Source organism: Xiphias gladius, chromosome 3 (genome assembly GCF_016859285.1).
Source record: "Xiphias gladius isolate SHS-SW01 ecotype Sanya breed wild chromosome 3, ASM1685928v1, whole genome shotgun sequence".
Taxonomy (NCBI): domain Eukaryota; kingdom Metazoa; phylum Chordata; class Actinopteri; order Istiophoriformes; family Xiphiidae; genus Xiphias; species Xiphias gladius.
In genome coordinates this window covers 22,511,429-22,531,741 of record NC_053402.1, presented here as the reverse complement: position 1 = coordinate 22,531,741, position 20,313 = coordinate 22,511,429, and the positions used below count along the sequence as shown (strand labels likewise).

Here is a 20,313-nt window from a genome sequence, read left to right as displayed (position 1 = left end):
TAGCTAAATAGTTAGCTAATAGTTAGCTAAAAGTATATGATGAAAAGTTGAAATAGTTTGCTAAATAGTTAGCTAATAGTTAGCTAAAAGTAATGGATATATAGTTAAAATACATAGATAAAAGTAATGTATTAGCAGTTGAAATTGTTAGCTATAAGTAGCAGTTGAAACAGTTAGATAAAATTAATATGAATAATAATATTAGTAGGAGAAAAAGTAAGATAAAACTAATATATTAATAACAGTTCAAATTGTTACCTACAAGTTATGGTTCAATAATTAGCTAGAAGTAATGACAGTTGAATGGGTGAAACAGTTAGCTAAAAGTAATGGATAACAGTTAAAAGTAACGGCTTAGCAGCTGAAATAGTTAGCTAAAATTTATGTATTAAGAGTATTACAGGCACACAGAGAGGGCAGGTAAAGAGACAGACAGGGCCAGTAAATACATTCTGGATTTTTTGACGGTTCAGCAGCTCAGCGATAGTTAAGATAGATAGGTTCAGCTTCAGAGAGTTGAAGGTAATGGATGAATGGTTGAAATAAATGGCCGCAGAGTAACTTGAATTCATCTGACAGGGCTTTGGAGACATGTCTGACATAAGGTCGACAACTACTCCTGTATATCGAGCGTTTTCATGCAAAAAAGGTTTAAAAATGTCAGGTTTAAAACGTTGGAGGTTGAGTAGCAGGTTCAAATAGGATGTAAACTGCAAAGGCGTCAAGTATTGGAAACTTTTCTGACCTTCTGACTCAAGAGAATAAAAATTGCACCACAGCCAATTGCTTGTCAAATTGAGCATTACATACGGTGTGGGAGGCTAAACTTCATCTAAATGCCACTTAAGTAAGAGGAAGAGGCCGTGCTGACTCATAGAGGAGCTGCTGTAAAAATTTTCTCTCATACTCACTTCTGCTCCCTCAGCTCAGGGCTGTGGATTTCTGGCGCGTCGCGATTCATCTCCAGCCTCAGCTTCTGAGAGAGAGGGAGTGCAGAATGAGAGCAGGGATGTTAGCTCGGGACCAAGGTTTGCTCTTACATGACAGACACCCGCGCGCTCAACTGACAGGCTGTATGACCGTGGCAATTTGTCCCACACTGTTGTGAAATAACCTTCGAATCATTCACATCTCTATTAAAAGTTAGGCAATGAAACCCCTTTGTGTGCTGTGAAAAGCGCCGCCGAGGCTGCCGGGAGTGGGTGCGTGGAAAGGAATAATGAGGGATTTTAATGGAAGACCTTGTGGGGATATATTCACCGCGGTACCTGAATGTCCTCCAGCAGCTCAAACTTGTGAATCTGGATGGTTTCACTCGTCCTCTTCTCTGCCAGGGGGAGTTTTGGTGGACCTGTGGGGCGACGAAAGGCAATCGACAGTGGGACAGTTACAGTTCAGGATGGTGGGATATTTGATGGAAGCAGTCAGTAGACGTTCGAGCACTATGGACGCTCTTAACCTCCCTCATGTCTACACTCACTCTCACGGGCCAGAATGCATCACAGCTTTACTCTTCATTGGTTAGAGAAGTAGTCAATGAATAAGAGAAGGAAAGGGGCTGAAAATAGCTGCTTCTCTTCCTCCTTTTAATGAATGAGGTTGATTTTTTTTTTTTTAGTGTATTGAAGCCGTTAAAGGACAATTTTATCTGAATTTGTGGTTGATTTTTGTCATGGAAGAATATTTGCAGCATAAAAATAGTGACATTTTAGTTTCGTTGTTTGTTGTTCAATTATTACATATTAAGACAGTTCTTGAAAAAAAAATTTTTTACACGATGACACTTTAGTCGAGATCACTAAACATTTTGTTACCAACAAAATCTAAAATAGCAGCATTTTAAACGAGTTCTACAGACTAAACCAGACAAATGATTTGACTCAAAATACTCTAAGTCATCCCACAACAACCTCGGTATTTGTGTTTGTCCCGCAACTCTCCATAAGAATGTAAAGCAAAGTAATAATAATAACAATAATAATACTAACAAAAGCGTACCTTTCCCCCATAGGAAGCTGTCTTTTCTGCGTATGGCCATGTTGTTGATGGTGCAGAGCGACTGAACGGCTGTACAGGAAACAAAGCGAGTGTCAGAGTGAAAAAAAGGGCCGGCGCTGCCATCCTGAGAGCTGTGACACTGAGGGAACTCTGAGTTTACTAAACAGCCCCTCTTACAACATTTCAGATGAGATGCATGGAAAAATCTCGAGGTGTAGACTGTGTGTGAGGAAATTTCTTTGTGAAACAGAAATCTCATTCATGCCCTGCGCTGCTACTACTATTATTACACCACATTACGTCTCTTATTACAAATACTGGTTCGACAAAAAAAGCAGCAACTGCTACTGCTACGAAGGACATAGTAACATCGCAAAGGGCCTTACAGACAAACAATTAAATAAAAATAAATAAATAAATAAACATGCACAGAAAAATGAAACCTGAGAGGAGCCATGCCAACGGCACCGCATCCTAAACTACAGTGGCTTGGTAATTTGGTCATTGCAATGATGGTGCAGTACACAGTACACTTAAAATAGACCTGGTATCAGCGGTGGAAGAGGTATTCAGATCCTTTACTTTTGCAGAAGTAGCATACTTCAACATAAAAATACTGCTACAAGTAAAAGCAACAAAACCTACTTAGAGTATTGACAGTAAAAGTACTCGATGCACGAGAATGTCCCCTGTGACTACTATATATTGTATGATTACATTATTATTAATGATGTGTTAATGTGTAAGCAGCATCTTACTGTTGTAGGGGGTTTAGGTGCACCTAATTTCTAAACTATTTTGTATGTGACTGCAACTAATGATTATTTTCATTATGGATTAATCTGTTGATTGTTTTCTGGATTGGTTTGTAAAAAATTCAGGAAAATACTGAGAAATGCTGCTACAGTTACCCAGAGTTCAAAGCGGCACCTTCACAATGCTTACATAGTCCTAACAACAAAATGATTAAAATGATTAAAAAGTAATAGCAGCAAATTTTTACACATTTGAAAAACTGGAAATGTGGAAAAAGGTTTTCATAATAATTGCCGATTCGTTTCCTGTCAATCGACTAATCGTTTCAGCTCTACCCGGACATACTGTTGGGTAGTTTACACTGTAAAAAAGCATCATATTTTATAAGCACTCCATTTATTTCATATGCAAAGTGTTCATAGTTACATTCTCTCACCGATTATTGCAGATGCACTACATGTAAGCAGCATTTTAATGTTGTAGTTTGTGGAGGTGGAGCTAGTTTTAACTACTTCATATAGCGTTGGGCAGTTTAACTTATAACACTTAACCATATTTTACAAACTGATCATGTGTCTGTGTACAGTACAGTCCTAATCTGTAATGTAACCAGTAACTATAAATAAATCTAGTGAAGTAAAAATGAGCGAAACTTGCCTTTGAAAAGCAGTGGAGTATAAAGAGTAAAATGGAAATACTCGAGTGCAGCACAAGTGACACAAAAATTGTACTTGAGTAAAATTTACTTTTCACAGCTGCCTGGTACCGTACCATCCATATAGGCACTAAATGACCATGTCGTTCGGTTTTTAAAGAAGTGATGTCAGACATCTCCTCTTCAACAGGAAGAAAACAAAACCTGAACAGAACAGTGTTTCTCTCATTTCTAAATATGAGGCCCCCTCTAGTGGGGTTTTACATTTTTTTTAAACACCCAAGACAATGTTTTTATTAAGAACAAATAATGCCATGGTATTTGTATATATTTGTAGAAATGAAACACAAGAATTGTAAGCTGTCAATCAGCATGAGGCATAGCTACCTTAAAGGAAAAGGTTGGTCATATTCAGTATTTCTGTTACTGTCAGCTCGGCCCCAACCCCAGCTGTTCTTACTGAAGATGTAAACATTTTTTATTATTCAAATTATGATTTGAATTAAAAAATATATCCACTTATTGAGTCAGCTGTAATTACACAAAACCACGTGTTAAGAGTGCGGGAAAGCTTGTTAGAAAGGGAGCAGAGAAGTTAGCTAAAACAGTTGAAGTTAAAAGGTTGAAATAGCTACTTACAGTCAATGGATAACTAGTTAAAATAGTAAGATAAATGTCATGGATAAATGGTTAAAACAGCTAACTTAAAAGTATTGGATAAACAGTTAAAATAGTTGCCTTAAAGTAATGAATAAATGGTGAAACCGCTAAAAGTAAATGGTTGAAATAGTTAGCTAGAAGTAATGTATAAGCAGTTGAAATAGTCAGCTACAAGTAACAGTTGAAATAGTTATCTGAAGTAATGGAATAGCTTAATGTAATGGACAACCAGTTAAACTAGTTAGCTAGATGTAAAGGATAAAAAGCTGAAATAGTCAGCTACAAGTAACCATTGAAACCCTTAGCTTAAAGTAATGGACTACCAGTTGAAATAGTTAGCTAAGAGTGATGCATAAAAGGTTGAAATAGTCAGCTGCACGTTCAATCTGGGTGTCTTGCTCCTAGGAGGGTGAGGGTCCTTCAACATCTCTGTGCCAAGGGGGCTCATTGTCTAATAATCCGTCCATGCCATCACCATCCACATGAAGCCAATCTATCTCTCCTGAGTCTGGTGGAAGAGTTGGGAGCACTCAAAGGAGACCTTTAAGACTCTTAAATTGATTAGTATGCTGCTCTACTCTCTATGAGCCTTACATCGGTCATAGCAGATGTAATTGCCTCCAAAGTGGGCTTCACTAGCTGTTGTTGACGGTCCCGCACAGCAGCAGGAAGTCACAAGGAGTGAGCATTAACTCTGGGCCCGCTGCACCAACCACAGGTACGCAAAGTGAGACGGAGGGGAAGTAAAATGGTCCTGGATATTGGTCATTATTAAGGTGCCATCCATTCCAATTTATGCCATTTACACACTCTCCGCTTGCAAAAAAACAGGTGCATTAAGTGTTTTTATTTGTCATTAGGCTTCAACAATAGCAACCCTCCTCCCCCTTCTCGGCCCCACAAGCCAACGCCTGACGCATTTCCTCTTGTGAAACTTCGTAGCGCTCCTCTTTCACGGTCCTGGTGTTTTACTCAGTTGCCATAGTAACCTCATATCCATAATGCAAATGCTGCCTTGTCAGATTAGAAACCTCGTGACACCAAATGCAGATCTATTTACAGCAGGGGGATGTGGGCAGTGTGCAGACAGTGAAGAGGTGACAGGATTTTCATGTTTAAATGTGTCTTGCCGCGCGCAGTGTTGGCAAGAACAGATAGTCACACAAAACATGTCACTAAAGAGTTTTATCAGTGTATCCAGAGACCTTCGCCGGGACTTTCCAATTTTACCAGCTGGTCCTGCCACTAAAGACCTCCCTGCTGTATTTCTAATAGAGTTCTTTTTGAATATTAAAAATTAAATAAATAAAAAAAACACGTAAATTTTAGCCATGCCAGCCGGTTGGCTGTGGGGATTAGAGAGCTGTGGGGAAATTAGATTTATTAATAAAGAAAGACCCAATCCGAGGATAATTAGACCAGATCCAGAACGCAGCCGACCCAGACAGACCCTAAAAGAGAGGGAGCAAAAACGCCAGCAGCAGCATGATGTGCTATCAATTAATTCTTCAATTCACAAGCAGATGCGTTGGCAATGAACAGTAATATAATAAGAATGTCCAAAGAACGAATGCAAGGTCATACTAACTAAAATATTTTTGTTCAAATTTATTTAAACAATGCAAAGTCCTATTTCCACCTCCTGAACCAAAAAAAAAAACCAAAAAACTGAAATTTAAAAGATTAAATCTTGTAGGCTACTGATGTTCCTAAAATAACCTCAGCTTCGGGTCCGTCGTGAAACAATGCCCCGGTGAGTTAAAAAAAGGAGAAAAGTCCAAGGTAGTCTGCTGGCAAATAAAAAAACCTTTATTCAGATGGCTATTTCATACAGACATTCTTAAAAACATAGACCACACATGATAAAAAAGAGCTGAATAATAACCCACGTGTAGCGGCGCAAAACAGCCTTGTTCAGGCTGCAGGGTGCAAATTGATTTCAGTTCGTTTTTGAAGGCCTAATTTCTGCGATCCATGGGGTCTGGTGCCTAAAGTGTTGGATATGGATATTTATTGTTATTGTTTTTTGTTCTATTGTTTGTATACCCACTTTCTTCTCATTTTCTTCTTTCTATACATGTTGCATGGCCATCCAGTGGCCGCACTTCGTATTTTTCACCTGTGAGTTCATTTGCTTTCTGCTCACGTTTTTGCAATGATCCTGTATCTACTATGGGGAAAACGGTGTGCTGTGAGCTGCCCTCTGAAGAAGGCTGTTTCGTGCTGCTACGCGTGGGTTGTTACTCAGCTCTTTTTTTGCCATGTTCGGTCTAAGTTTTGAAGAATTGGACCTTTCTTCTTTTTTTTGGCCTTTAGTGTTCACTACCAGAGAGCACCTTCATCATGCTTTGTTTGAACCTCTGAGCACTCCAGACTCTCTCTTTCTAAAGCTCTGGTGAATTCTCATTCTCCCTCTCACCTCAAAACACCGGTTTTCTCCCGCGTTGATTGTGACGGACCATGTGATCGGACCTGATACTGCGTATGCTCGGGTCCATTTGGTTTGGGTATTGACACAGACACACGGACCCCAGACCGGCAGCAGTAAAACGAGACTTTACCGGACCTGATTAGTCTGAGTAAAACGTGGGCCCAATCTGACTTGCGTCACAGGTCGGGTCTCAGTTCCTCAGAACTGAGTGGACCCGTGAAGTAGGGATGTCACTCTGTTAGTTGGTCAGTTGTTCAGTCCACAATATTGGTCCAGACTTAAATATCTCAAAAACTATTGCGCAGCTTGCCATGAAATCTGGAGTTTCACGGCCCCCAGATCATACGTCCTCATGACATTGGTGATCCTCTGACTTTTCTTTTAGTGCCACCACGAGGTCGTATTTGAGTTTGAGATTCATTCGCTTCAGTAGTTCAGACAACTTCTAAATGGATTGCCGAAACATTTTGTGTTTTCTGTCTTTCTTTTCTTCATTGACTCAGGACCATGGGTTACATGGTACGGAGTACAAACAAAACATACGATACGATCAGATCAGAGCGAAACAATGGCACAAGACAGGGGTAAAATACAAAATAAATTACTTATACAAAGGTAGAACATTCTTCAGAAAGTCACCTAACCCATCAGTAACTTTTGGCCCATCTGACTGTAATAGCAAAATGAATTTAAACGTAGAAGGGTGATTTAAATAGAACTTTGGCAAGTACTTTTCTCTATAATTCCTTAAGCTTTTTGCATTCAAAGCAAAAATTATCTTCATCTCCAAGGCTCCTGTCATTATAGAGGTTTCAGATCCTCTACTTTCTATGCAGCCCTTTATTTCTTCCAGCGACCTTGGGGATTCTGGTGTAATTCACCCTGAAGCTGTAAATAGCCTGTCTGTACTTTTGGTTTTTATACAATAAATACATTTCCAGCTTCCTTCAAGCAATTCTTGTTTGAAAGAAACACACAGATCGCAGGCTGACATGTTTTTTAGCTCGCTTTGCACACACTTTCACATCCCCTTCAGAATAACTTTTTTCACAAAGCTACGTGGCCGTGAACTCACACACTCACTGGTATGTTGGAGTGTAACAACGGAGAAGACGAACCCAAGTGCAAACTTTCAGAAACACGGACAAGTCCTAAGCCTTTAAATCAATTGTAAAGCAAGCAGGATTTGAGACAGGAAATTCTTGTCAAATTCAATCAACAACCTAATAACTTTAATCTGACTTCATACACATAGTACACTGTTGTTTCAAAGGTAGGTTCTCTGTCCAATACACTGCTAAGGGTCTTTGAACAGGGATTATCAAAACGAAGCAGCCTGTAGGGAGAGGACAGATTAGGTGAAGACAGGTGAATGGGATGCTGATAGCTTGAGTTTGTCTGCTGATTGGTTGAGCTGATACCTGGTTACCTGCTGATGGGAATACCAGTAACGACACCAGTTCAACTCCCGGGGGAGTGCTTGTGTTTGCTCCACAGTGCACAGTGTGATCAGTGGGCTACAATTTCTAAGGCTTGTGAGAGGAAAATATTGCCCTTAAATGTACCCCGTGTTGTGAAAATTACATTTTGCCGCATAATTTTCGCACCGTATATATTTCTGAAAGTATGCAACTGAAATAGATATAATTGGATAATAGTTAAGGTAAGTTACTGTCGTACAAAAGGTACGGAAACACTCAAAAAGCAGGAACAGAGCAGTTACACGGCATCTGGCAAATCACCAAATAGTTTCTAAAGAGACATTTTAGACAAATCCCTTGCTGCTCCCTCCTTCCTGTGGCAGTAAAATTTAAATTCTGACAAGGGGAAGGAAACCTGGTTGGTGCTGAGGTGGTACAAACAGGCTGCAGCCACCACGGCTGATTACAGAGACCCTGACACACCAGGCCGACCGTGAGCCGTCATTGGGCCAATCAATGACCTCTGTCAGCCATTGTTATCTCTAATCTGCGCTAATCAGTCACTATTCAGCAGACTGATCGTGTTGAATTGGTGACGGAGACAGACAGTGAGATTGCTCCCTGATTGGCTGTTTAGCTTAAAAACCATGAAAACCCTGGTTTCAAATCTTAATTATTTCTCTAAAACCATGGACGGATTATAAGAACAAGGACCCCTGGACACAGACAGGTAAAAAGCCCCATGCTCCTTCTCTATAGGACCCCAATCTGAAAGGGACACAAACGACTACAAAACTACATGGTTTTATTGTTTATAATTATTTTTCATCTCTTTATGGTCATTTTGTGTCTCTTTATGGTCATTTTTCATCTCTTTATGTTTGTTTTGTGTCTTTGAACTAATTTCAAACATTAAATATTAACAGTCACTTCATAAGGACGCTCTGACCCATGTCTATTTAAATTAAATATTCACGACTAGACAAGCAACACTCGAAGTTAAAGTTCGAAGCAAAAATATGTAGGTTACACCAGTGAGAAGAGCACAAGCAAAATCGCAAATACGGAAATCTTTTATGTGAAATAACCAATTCTGCTCTAACTTTGGCAGAAAATCCTGCGCTCATGTAAGACCCCATTAATCGTAGTAAAGGAGTTTGAACATCAACTGAAACTGTCTGAATAATCTAAAAATATTTCTGCAGCTAGACAGACGCTACATATGCAGCTAACTAATACCATTAGTGATTGTGGTTACATGAACAAGCTTCAGAAATATTAATGTTATTAATGTCACCAAAGCGATTACAATCCATCCTGAGGGGAACATGAATGTCTGGGCCAAGTGTCCAGGCATCCCATCCAATAGTCGTTGAGAAATTTATTCAAAAATGCAAAACATCAACATCATGGTGGCACTAGAGACTCACCAAAATCTTTAGGATTCATTGTCTGGGGTCCATGAAAGTTTGCTAGTGCCAATCCTTGAAGTAGATGTTGAGATATTTCACTGGTGAACACTTTTACCTCATGGTGGCGCTAGAAGAAAAGTCAGGGGATCACCAAAGTCGGTAGGATTCATCCCCTGGGGACCATGAATGTCTGTACTAAAGTCCATGACAATACATCCAGTAGTGGTCTAGACATTTCACTGAAACCCCAAAATATCAACCGCATAGTGGTGCAAGAGGAAACGCAAGGGGGGCCACCAAAGTCAGTAGGATTCATTCTCTGGGGAACATGAATCTACTTGTTGTTTAGATATTTCAGTCTGGACCAAAGTGGTGGACTGACCAACACTGCCATCCCTGTATTTATTTAATATCTTGACGCCAGTTCCTTTTTTTGTCATTCCATCTCCACAGTTAGTAAAATGAAAATGTAAGTAACAGCAACATAAAAATCAGATTCTGTGGCCCCACCTACTTATATTTCAGTATTTGATGGTCATTCAGTGACCAAGGCTGCAATGATAGTGTCAACCAAAACAACCAATGTAACCTTGTGACGGTTGTGAACACATCTCAGAAAGCAGCATGATGACTCACTGCCTTTTATTCATCAGCTCCCTAAACAAAGACGAGCCCTAAACCATGAGCCATATGTTGTTTAGCTGACAGAGGTTTTCATTAACTCAAGGTTTCACTGAACATAGAAATAAACATTTGTGCTGTCTGGTTTTCATGGGCCGAACGCCATCACAGTGCAGCTTCTGCTCTGTTATATACGGTGGCCCTGGGGGTCAAAACACGACGACTTACACAAAACGCCACGACATTTCAGACTACGGAAAGTGTGGGACAACACCTCTTGCTTGTGATTGGACAGAACCAAAATCAATACAGAGTTTATTCACCGGATGTGTCCTGGTGGGTTGGTGCTAGATTCGACTATGCGCTGCTGTGATTGGTTGCCGGCAGTTGCCTGACAGTGAAGCAAGAAGTGTTGTCCCACCCTTTCTGTCATCTGAAATCTCGTCATGTTTTTGTGAAATGTTGTTGTGTTTTGACCCTCAGGGCCACCGTAGTTAGAGGCTATAAAACATTGTTTTCCAGAAAATTGATTTTCAGGGGTGATCATTAATGTTCCATATTACAATGATGCTTCCTAATATGGCTTTAATTGAATTGCCAGCAGTCTGATTCTCCATCCTGGGTGGAGATCTCACAGTGTCTCTTCTGCAAATTGTTGACAGGAAACAGCAGGCATTTTTCTTCAACGTGTCTTTGTTTCACCATTAACATCCGAGAGAGACAGTTACCTCTGTATATTACCTTTGCCTTCGGGTGTGGATGTGACTGAGTTCATATTCATTTCAGTAATAAAACAGCGAGTGCTTTGAAGAGTCCCAGCGACACAACTGTGGCTGAGCGAAAAGACTGGAGGACTAAGTTCAACGGGTTTGTGCACTTAAACATACTCCCTCTCTGCTCTCAGCTCTCTCTCTCTCTCTCTAACACACACACACACACACACACACACACACACACACACACACACACACACACACATCAAAGCCATAACACTCTTAAACATCATTAGATTAATTTATTCGTTTTTCATTCGCCACCGAGATGTCATTGTGGTATTGCTCTGAAGATAAGAGAGAAGACAAGGACCCTTGAGTGTGTTGATCCACTATCAAAGTGCTGCAGCTATGAGAGAAAAATAAAACCTTTTATTTTCTGGAAATACATTCAGTACCTGCTTAGGGTCAGTATGTGAGCTCCTCACTGGGACGCTGGTCCTCTGTCATGTTACAGACACTGAATTAAAGTCATTATTATTTCAGTGATAGCAGATATTGGGGGCTGATATTCATTACTACCTCACAAAAGGAGCAGTAACAACATAAACTGTGGAGCTGAGAAAAAAGGTTTGAAGTTTGAAGGCTACTCAGTGAATATCGAAAAGAAAAAAATTTATATTGTCAAATAAAATCAGTGGTGGAAGAAGTACTCAGACCTTTTACTTTAGTAAAGGCAGCCATAATACTCTGTTACAAGTAAAAGTCCTGCATATACGAATACTCAGTTGCTGGTTTTAATGTTGTGGCTGATCGGCGTATGGTTAATTAATCAAATAAATATTGAAATATCAAAATAAATAATAATAATATCAAAAGGAAAAGCAGCAAATCCTAACATCTCAGAAGCTGGAACCATGAAATGTTTGGTATTTTTACATGAAAAATGACTTAAACAAGAATCAAGATAGTCACCAATTAATATTCCGTCAGTTGACTTATCTTTTAATATAACTAATCTAATAATAATATAACAAATTAATTAATATAACTAAGATAACTAATTGTTTCAGCTCCACTTGTAAATACTGTTGGGTTGTTTAATTCATAACTAAGCATCATATTCTATAAAGTAACTCGTAACTAAAAGCGACAGATGAATGTAGTGGAATAAAAAGTACAATGTTTTCCTGTGAACTGTAGCGGAGCAGAAGTATTAAGTAGCATGAAAAGCAAATACTCAAGTAACGTACAAATACCTTAAAAAGAAGTGTACTATATACTTAGTATTCCAACACCGCAGACAGTGCGACCTTTTCACTTTATGTCGCTTTTCATGGGGTAAACATGCACAGCAAAGTGCTGCTGCTTGGTCTGATTACTCGTAGGTCAGAGAAGGGTAATTATTCCATCTTTTGCATTGCTAATCCCGCCATGACAACCAGCCGCGCAACAGCAGGAGCATAAAAAGAAGAATATATCCCTCGACACTTTTCTCAAGACGAGCGACAGTTTAGGTCGAGAAGGCGGTGACGCAATCCCTCATGGTCCCTCACGGAACGAGAAACAACCACACATGATCATCTCTGCATCAAAGGGGTAGGAAGAGCTAATTTCGGCCGCAACTGGACATAATTAATGCACGCGCCCGGCTGTAAACACGCTCCGAGATTGAACAAAAAGGGTCCGCAGAGAGTTTCCCGCTGCTTCACTGCTGGCGGCAAATGAGAGAGCGCTTCATATCTGAGCAAGAAATGCAACCAAATACAGCGCACCTCATCTGCAGAGCAATTCACAAGCTAATATGTGGAGAAACACCGCGACTCTTAACATGTTGCAGGAATGTCTCAGTTACTAATGAGTCCAACAGTGTCTGTCTTTTCACGGCTTTACACATGTGGACATATTGAGTCTATGAAAACATCTGATCACAAGGGAAAATGTAAACAAAAAGGAAAAAAAAAAAGTAGTGAAGTGCGATTTGGAGCATGCATATCCGCTTTCATGCTCTAAATCAACAGACAGAAAAGAAGCCGATAGATACGAAGATACAAGGTGGGGCTCAATTACCAGATACAGAATAACTGCTATCTACTCGATCTTCCTTTTTCTCTGCTGAGCTCTGATGGTTCAGTCCAAAGAAAAACCAACATGCAGGCAGGAATTAAATGAAGCTGAGAAGCGGCGCCGTGAAGGTGACAGGCTGAAAAGAGAGCACGTATCTAATCGCAGTGGCAGCTGGTTCCCGTCAAAGCGGATAAAAGGAGCATGGGAAACTGCTTTACTTTTTGATTTAGGGGAGCGAGTGATAAGCACTCAGCTTAAGTAGCTGCCACACCTGTACACACAAACGCAGGAGATGCAGCTTCGCCTTTGTTTTCGTGTGTGAGAACGAGGCAAGAGCTGTGACTTGTGATATGACTGACAGACTAATGGGGAAAAATAATGTGACTAATATTAATTACGATGTTATATATATAACTGCATCGAACTAGACCGCATGAATCGGTCAATTAGAAAGGTGCAGGGATTATTCGCTTAATGATGGATTCCCGACCAGCTCATCGTCTTCCGGACACGACTGCGAATACACAGCCAAGCTAGCGGCTCTGTGAGGCTGTATTTAGCCAGTGAGACCTGTGAGCTAAATGCTAATATTAGCACACTGATATGCGCACAATAACAATGTTTTTAAAGGACAAAATAAATGAAACGCTTTGAGAGCAGTATAAACAGTATAAATGTTGCTTTATTTACTATTGCTTTAAAGACACACTTCTACCTGATATTGGAATAAAAATTTATCGACAGGAATTTTAAAAATACAAAAATTTGCTGTTCAAAATTCAGTAAATATGTTTTCAATTAAACAAGACCTAAGAGTGGAGTCATGCTAACAACTCTGTTCACACATTATTCCAAAATGGTTAGCCACAGTGTTAACTTTGTATTCACAGCAGATAAACAACCAAAATTAGCTTGGTTTGTTATGTTACATATTTGTAGCAGTTTGTTACCAAGTGAAATCAGATACATACAAACGGTGTATTGCTCCTTTAAAATTAGCCGATTAGTCAACTGGTGTTGATATTGGATTTTATTTTGATGTAGCTGCCGGCGGTGGGGCATTTGCCGCTACTCTGTCAACAGTTTGTTGACCTATGTGTTATTGTTCTTTTCAGTGAGAGATACTGTGTCTTTGGTGTCAGAAATTACACGATATCTCTGACTCTCTGACTGACGAGGTTGGTTTTTTTCCCCACTCGGCTGCTCGTAATTACGGTTTAAACAATACGACTCGACCGCGGCATTAGACACAGTGCTAACGTCAGCATGCTAGCATGCTCACAATGACAATGCTAACATGCTTACCATCTTAGTTTTAACGTGTTAGCATGCTAACGTTTGCCAATTAGCACTAAAGGTCATAAAGTGTGGTGAATGTTTGTGCAGAATTTCACGGCAAACTGTCGGAACATTTCACTAAAAAGAAAAAACAAAATCAACCTCATATTTCTCCAGTTTAAACTACTTAATGGCTGCAGTATAAAGAACAGTCCACAGTGCATGACATAGTTAGGTATAACAGTTCTTCATTACATGTACTATGATACAACTGTCTGATTAATGTCTGTTACAGGAGACATCAAACTTTTATCATGACGCCAGACCGAGTGATTGATTGTCTTCCCTGTTGATTTTGCAGTTGCAGAACCATCTGTTTTCATAATTGTGATTTTTTTTTTGTTTTTTTTTAAAACCTGCACTAAGCGAGATGGTCGTATAATCAATCCAAGTCACTAAGTCTGTCTGCAAGAAAGATGAGAGCCTAAGAGACACCTTCCACTGAGCAGCTCAGCCAAATGAAACGTTGGAGTGAGGTCTGGTCAGTTACACACACACGAGATTAAATTTGAATGAAATCCTGCCGGAGACTCAGAGTTAGATCTTTCATTAAAATCGAACTGAAACGAAAATCAGCAAATTAAGTTTCATTAATTTTTCTACTGTGATGGTGTTCTACATAACACAAAGCAACTCACTGACAATCTTGGATCCGATTTACGGAATCAATGCTTGTAATTTGTGTAATTCAATTCAACATCTAAAAATAGTCCGTCATACTTAATCGCTAGACACACAGGCTATTAACCAGCTCAAGGACCACAGTTATTCATGCTTTGCTGTCGCTGTTAGTCTCATCTGTGCTTTGAGCTCTCCATACTTTACACCGTGACTCTGGACGCTGGCTATCGGCTTCCACTTCCACCGAATGAAGGGCAAACTTAACAGCATAATGCACCCCATCCCAAATGTTTAATATCTAAAGGGGACATACCATGCACTTTTCCAGGTCTTCATTCTGGGGCTCTACTGGCATATAATTAATCAACATATCTGACTTAAAATTTGACAAATGCAATTTAATAGTGAAGCACATCTCGAAGATATTAAATTGCATTTTACAATAATGACACAACATACCTCAAATGACGAAACATTGCGCCAATAAAATGTGACTAAATGACATGAGTTAGGTTAGCATAATCAGATATTTCCCACTCAGTATAACAATACTACTAACTAACTGAAACCCATTCGCTGATCGGCCATTTTTAAACTGTAACTGGTTTTAATGCTGTTGCTGATTGGTCATCAGTGTTATTCACTCCCCCTAACACTGGTTTTAAAGTTGTGGCTGATCTGTGTACATCTCCTTACTCAGAAAAGTGAGGGGAGTTCAGTTTCCAGTGCCTCTAGTCCATTTAGTCTCATCAGTATCATTTATTGCGGTGGCTGTCATCCTTTGAATTGAGGGAGAAATCCATTAAATGCCCAAATGGAAAAGGGCAGTCAAACAAAAACGGACTTCACCTCCACTATATTAACAAAAGAACCATCTTTTCCCCCATGTCTCTGTTATTTTTCTCTGCCAAACATCAAATGTGTCCATCCAATTCTCTACATGAGTCACTGAGTCTGTGCTGAAGGTAAACACACGGTTAACACAAACTATACAGATTACATCCCATACATACAAACTAATTCCGCATGTGTCAGTTTTGATTGGTTGATTGATTGATTTTTTTGTCTCGTACAACAGTGCGAGAGCTTTTCAGTTTTGCCCTGAGATCCAAAATTATTGACTTATGGGATCTCACGAGTCTCACAAATCTCATCATCACAAATCTCAGGGTTCATTGATTGGAACCCACTGTGAGAAGACAACCTGCAGATTTGAATGTCACATCAGGCCTATTCTCTGTCAGCCCCCCCACCCCTTACAGAGAGGTCAGAGGTCCGGGTACACCGTCCTGAAGCTGATGGGGGTGTTAAATGTCTGAGCCAAGCAGACCTCAGCCGGTTGAACTGACGTTGAACCGTAAACCTAAGAAATCTCCGCCCTACTTCAGTTCATTGCCTCTTTCTGCTCGGTCAAAGCAGTAGCGGTGGAAGAAGTATTGAGATCCTTTACTCGAGTAAACGTACCAGTAAAACGATGTTAAAATAATCAACTACAACTGCAGAAGACCTGCGTTTAAAAATCCTACTTGAGTAAAAGTACAGAAGAATTATCCGTTAAATATACTTAAAGTATAACAAAAATGTGCCTGTGAGTGATACATTATCATTATATATAATATTGGATTGTTATTACTGATGTATCATTGTAGAAGTCGTATTCTACTGCTGTAGCTGCTCAAGGCGGAGCTAGTTTTAACTACTTTATCTCCAGTGGCGCATTTTAGTCCAGTGGTTCCCAACCTAGGGGCCGGGCCCCTCTAAAGGGCCACACCAGCAGCCAGAGGTGTTGGGTTAAATTCTTTTCCACTCGCCCTCACCTTCACTTTAATTTGACCTTTTTCACAGACTTAGGTTCATAACTTACCGGCAACTTTCGTATTACAACGCCATTTGATTTTACATTTGTTTTTTTGACATACGTGATTAACAAATGAAGCACGGACATTTAGTTAATTCTGTATTGTTAACACTTAAGTTCTGTTATTTTTGAAGGTGTATTAATATACTTGCCTTTTTCCTGAGCTAGCGTCCCGCTGGTGTCCGGGGGATAGTTAATATTAGGTTGTTAGCAAACTGTCCGTCTAGTGTTTGTAGTTAAGTTAGTTAAACCCTTCGTCATCAATGGGAGAGGAAAGGGAAAACAAAGTTCTCTAATCTTTGCTTTTCATGTGAAATATTGGATAATTCAATGCCTTCGTGCCTCAAACAGTTATCTAAATCAAACCATATGAGAAGAAAAATGAACTCACAGACGTCTGAAACCATAAAGGACAATTGGCCCTAAATTTGCTAGAATTTTTAGTGAGCGGGCACAAGCCAAAAACACTGGGAAACACTGGTTTAATCTTCAACAGTGCGTTGTATTTTATAAATTTATCAAATGTCTTTTAATGTAAAATCTTAATCTGAAAAGTAACTGGTAACTAAGCTGTCAGATAAATGTAGTGGAGTGAAAAGTACAACATTTCCCTCATGAATGTGATGGAACATGAGTACAAAGCATAAAAACATACTTTTCCACCACTGTGAAGCGGCAAACTGTTGAACCTTTTACATTTGTGCTTGTGTCTGTTCTTTTACTTTGCAGAAAAGCCACACAAAAAAAAAAAAATTGCCTAAAGATTTCCAAGGCCTCAAACCCCATTAGACAGCTAACGGGCGCAGAGGAGGGATCTCATTAAGAAGATCCTCTTTGTTTTGGCGCTGCGTTCGCCCCCACACCTTGTCATTCGCGACTGACTCATCGAAGTCTTGCAGCGCGACAAGAAATGGTTAAATAGCTTAAAGTCAAATGGCCTCCTCCACCCTGAGACATGATGCTTTATTTGTCCCGTGGATGCTCGCTGGGATCGTGTGAGTCCTCCTCAACCCGCTGGTATTGAATTTAATAATCTTCCACGTACAACAAAAATGCCAATCTCTCTCTTTGTTTTTAAAGCATGACAATTTAATAACACAAAACATTACATCTAGTAATGAAACCAAGGTGGAAACAAAGAATCTGACATCGCCATTAGCAGGCTGAAAAGACATTCAGAGGATGTTTTAATTTGACAGTTTCATTGACTTTTTTTTTTTTTGGCGGAGCCACCGTCATTTTTCATCCTTGTCCTGTAGGGAACCAGCTTGCGATTTACAGTGATGTTATTTGGAACAATGAAGGCAGACAGGAAGGATGTGGGCGCTGCTCATGACCTTTCAGACTCTGTAGGAGCCCGTTCCCCGAGGCACTGCGCCGCACCCACTCTACACATGGATGGTGATTTATATGATAAAGAGAGTGTAATACTACGGCTATAGCAACGTTATCTACAGCTGGCTCCGGGCTGGATAATAGGATGGATAACTTTGATTTTACCTGATAGGGCCAGATGACGGATGAGGTCTGTTTCTCTGCGAATTCCTGTAAATAGGATTCTTGCACATACGTGAACTATAAAAACCTTCAGGATCCACATTATACAGACAGGCACTTTGCTAAGACATGGAAATACTCTATGGCTAAAAGGCCATACCAGGGAACACATGGATGTTAATGTTGTGTCATAATGCAACTGTTATTAAGAATCTGTCTTTTCTCACCATTTAACTACATTTTATGTCTTTAAAAAAAAAAAACATCTTTTTTTTAACCTTTCTAATATATTTTCTTTTTCTTTTTTCTTTTACCTATATTGTCTTTTGTTTTATTTCCCCCACTGCATTTTTAAGTTCATCCAGCAGTTAAAACTAAATAATAAGTCTGGGGAGAAAAAGGGTCATACCTGTGGTTCTTAAGAATCAACACTCACTTGAGGTCACTTTTTTTATGCAGCCCCGTCTCCTAGTTATATTTCTATACAACTAAACTGCAATAGCAAATGAGTTTTGTGTGAAATTGATGGCGGGCGTACAAAGTGAACGAAAGTCACACCAGAGACCAGAGTTTGCATCCACAGTACTGCCTGTGGTTAGGTTTGGTTAAGGTTAGGGAACGATGGTGGTTTAACTGTGCTGTGTCTCACTGTGAACTTTTTCTGTATTAAACCAGACCACAGTCCTTCCCAAACCTTGACCAAGTGCTGTGAGAGTCTAAACCTAAACATAAAAAGGTTTAGTAATGCAGCAGTCACCACAAATGGATGTTGTACTGCAAGATTGGATATTTTGGCGGAAAACAAACAGGTTGTCTGTGCAGATTTTACTGATACTTTCAGTATCAACGTATTTGTGACTTGCCAAATACATGAAATTAACAACATATTCCCATTACGCTAATAAAAAAACGTAAACCGGTCGCCATTATGTTTCGTACCGAACATATTTGCTGTTGCAGTTTAGTTGTATAGAAATGTAATTTTTAGACAGGGTTATATTAAGACGACGCCGACGACCGAATGAAGGTCTGAGGACCAAAACCTCATCTTAATAAACTGCTGTGACAAGTCAAAATGTCTGCTGTGAAAAAGGTCTATTTACACATTCAGCAGACGCAGAGCAACATAATCATTCATTTGTTGTCGTGTTTGTTTCACCTGATGAATGAAAGTCCTATATTCCCTCTCTTCCCGCTCTGTTTTTGGTCTCCACCAGCTCCCGAGGGAAATAAATGGCTCTTTAGCTGCTAAATGCTCCACTATGTTCACCAGCTGTCTGTCTGCTTTTTGCTGCTGAGCAGGTAGTGGGCAGTGGGGGTGGTTTTTTTTGTTTTTTTTTACAGCTTTTTCCCTGGAAAACAGCTTTTTGGGGTCAAATAAATAAGAAATATTATTTGCAAAACTGTATCTAAATCTCTATGTGTGTTCTCTATGTGTGAAAATACATATTCAGATTATTAGGCGTGACCCTTTGCTATACACCCCTGCCGTGCCTGAGATTTGTACATGCGTGAGGTGATCTGTCTGTAGCTCAGGGTTTTTCTTTGCCCTTGCAGAATGACAGCCAATTGAGAGACATACCTGAGGTGGAAATGAGGAATTATCGGTTTTTCCAGCAATTGAAACGAAAATGTTTACGGTTTTCACTCATGCTAAAAGGATATTTACATTCAGTTTCTCTGAGTGCATTTTACACATGTACAAATCTTATTTGCATTTACATATTCGCGTACACTTTACGGTTTCTTTCACACATTCACAAATCTCAGCACACTTGCAAACCTGAATACACTCTTGCAGGTTCCTTTATACATTTAAAAATCATTTACAGACTCCTACACACACACATACAGGTTGAGATACAGTTTCACAACTCTCCATACACACTTCCAAATGCTATTGATGCAATAACAGCCCCCTACAGCCGCCTTCTGAGGTTGAAAAAAAAAACTATGAGAGCAGTGAGAGTGAACTAAAACCGTGAAGTTGCGGTGAATGAACTAAAACTCCCTATAAATCTCCGTAAAAGCCGAGGGGAGCTGCGGGTTTCTGGCGATAATTCTCCGTAGGTTAAATCGCTATAAGTGAGTCCTTTCACATTTAAGTCACGTGACCCACTGTTAATATAAAAATATTGATCGCAGCCAATTCAAAGGAGACGTGCAATTAATTTCAATTCTGAGCTGTTCATTATAAGGAGGGGGACAAAAGCTGAAATCCATTTCTTTAAAAAGTCGTCACTGCTTCTTGTTTTGCGTACATTA

At 39.7% G+C, this 20,313-nt stretch overlaps 1 protein-coding gene across 4 annotated transcripts in view; it reads right to left on the bottom strand.

The window, feature by feature from the left end:
* cyth4a (cytohesin 4a) overlaps positions 1-20,313 on the bottom strand; it is a 62,866-nt gene that overhangs the window by 8,584 nt on the left and 33,969 nt on the right. For 2 of the 4 annotated variants that reach the window (XM_040123825.1, XM_040123826.1), the window contains 3 exons: positions 1,999-2,067; positions 1,269-1,351; positions 912-976 (listed from right to left, as the gene is read on the bottom strand). In XM_040123825.1, coding sequence (XP_039979759.1) covers positions 912-976; positions 1,269-1,351; positions 1,999-2,067 — 217 coding nt within the window. Of the gene's footprint in view, positions 1-911; positions 977-1,260; positions 1,352-1,998; positions 2,068-19,207; positions 19,229-20,313 lie in introns of those variants that run through there. The other 2 variants (XM_040123828.1, XM_040123829.1) reach the window with 2 other exon arrangements.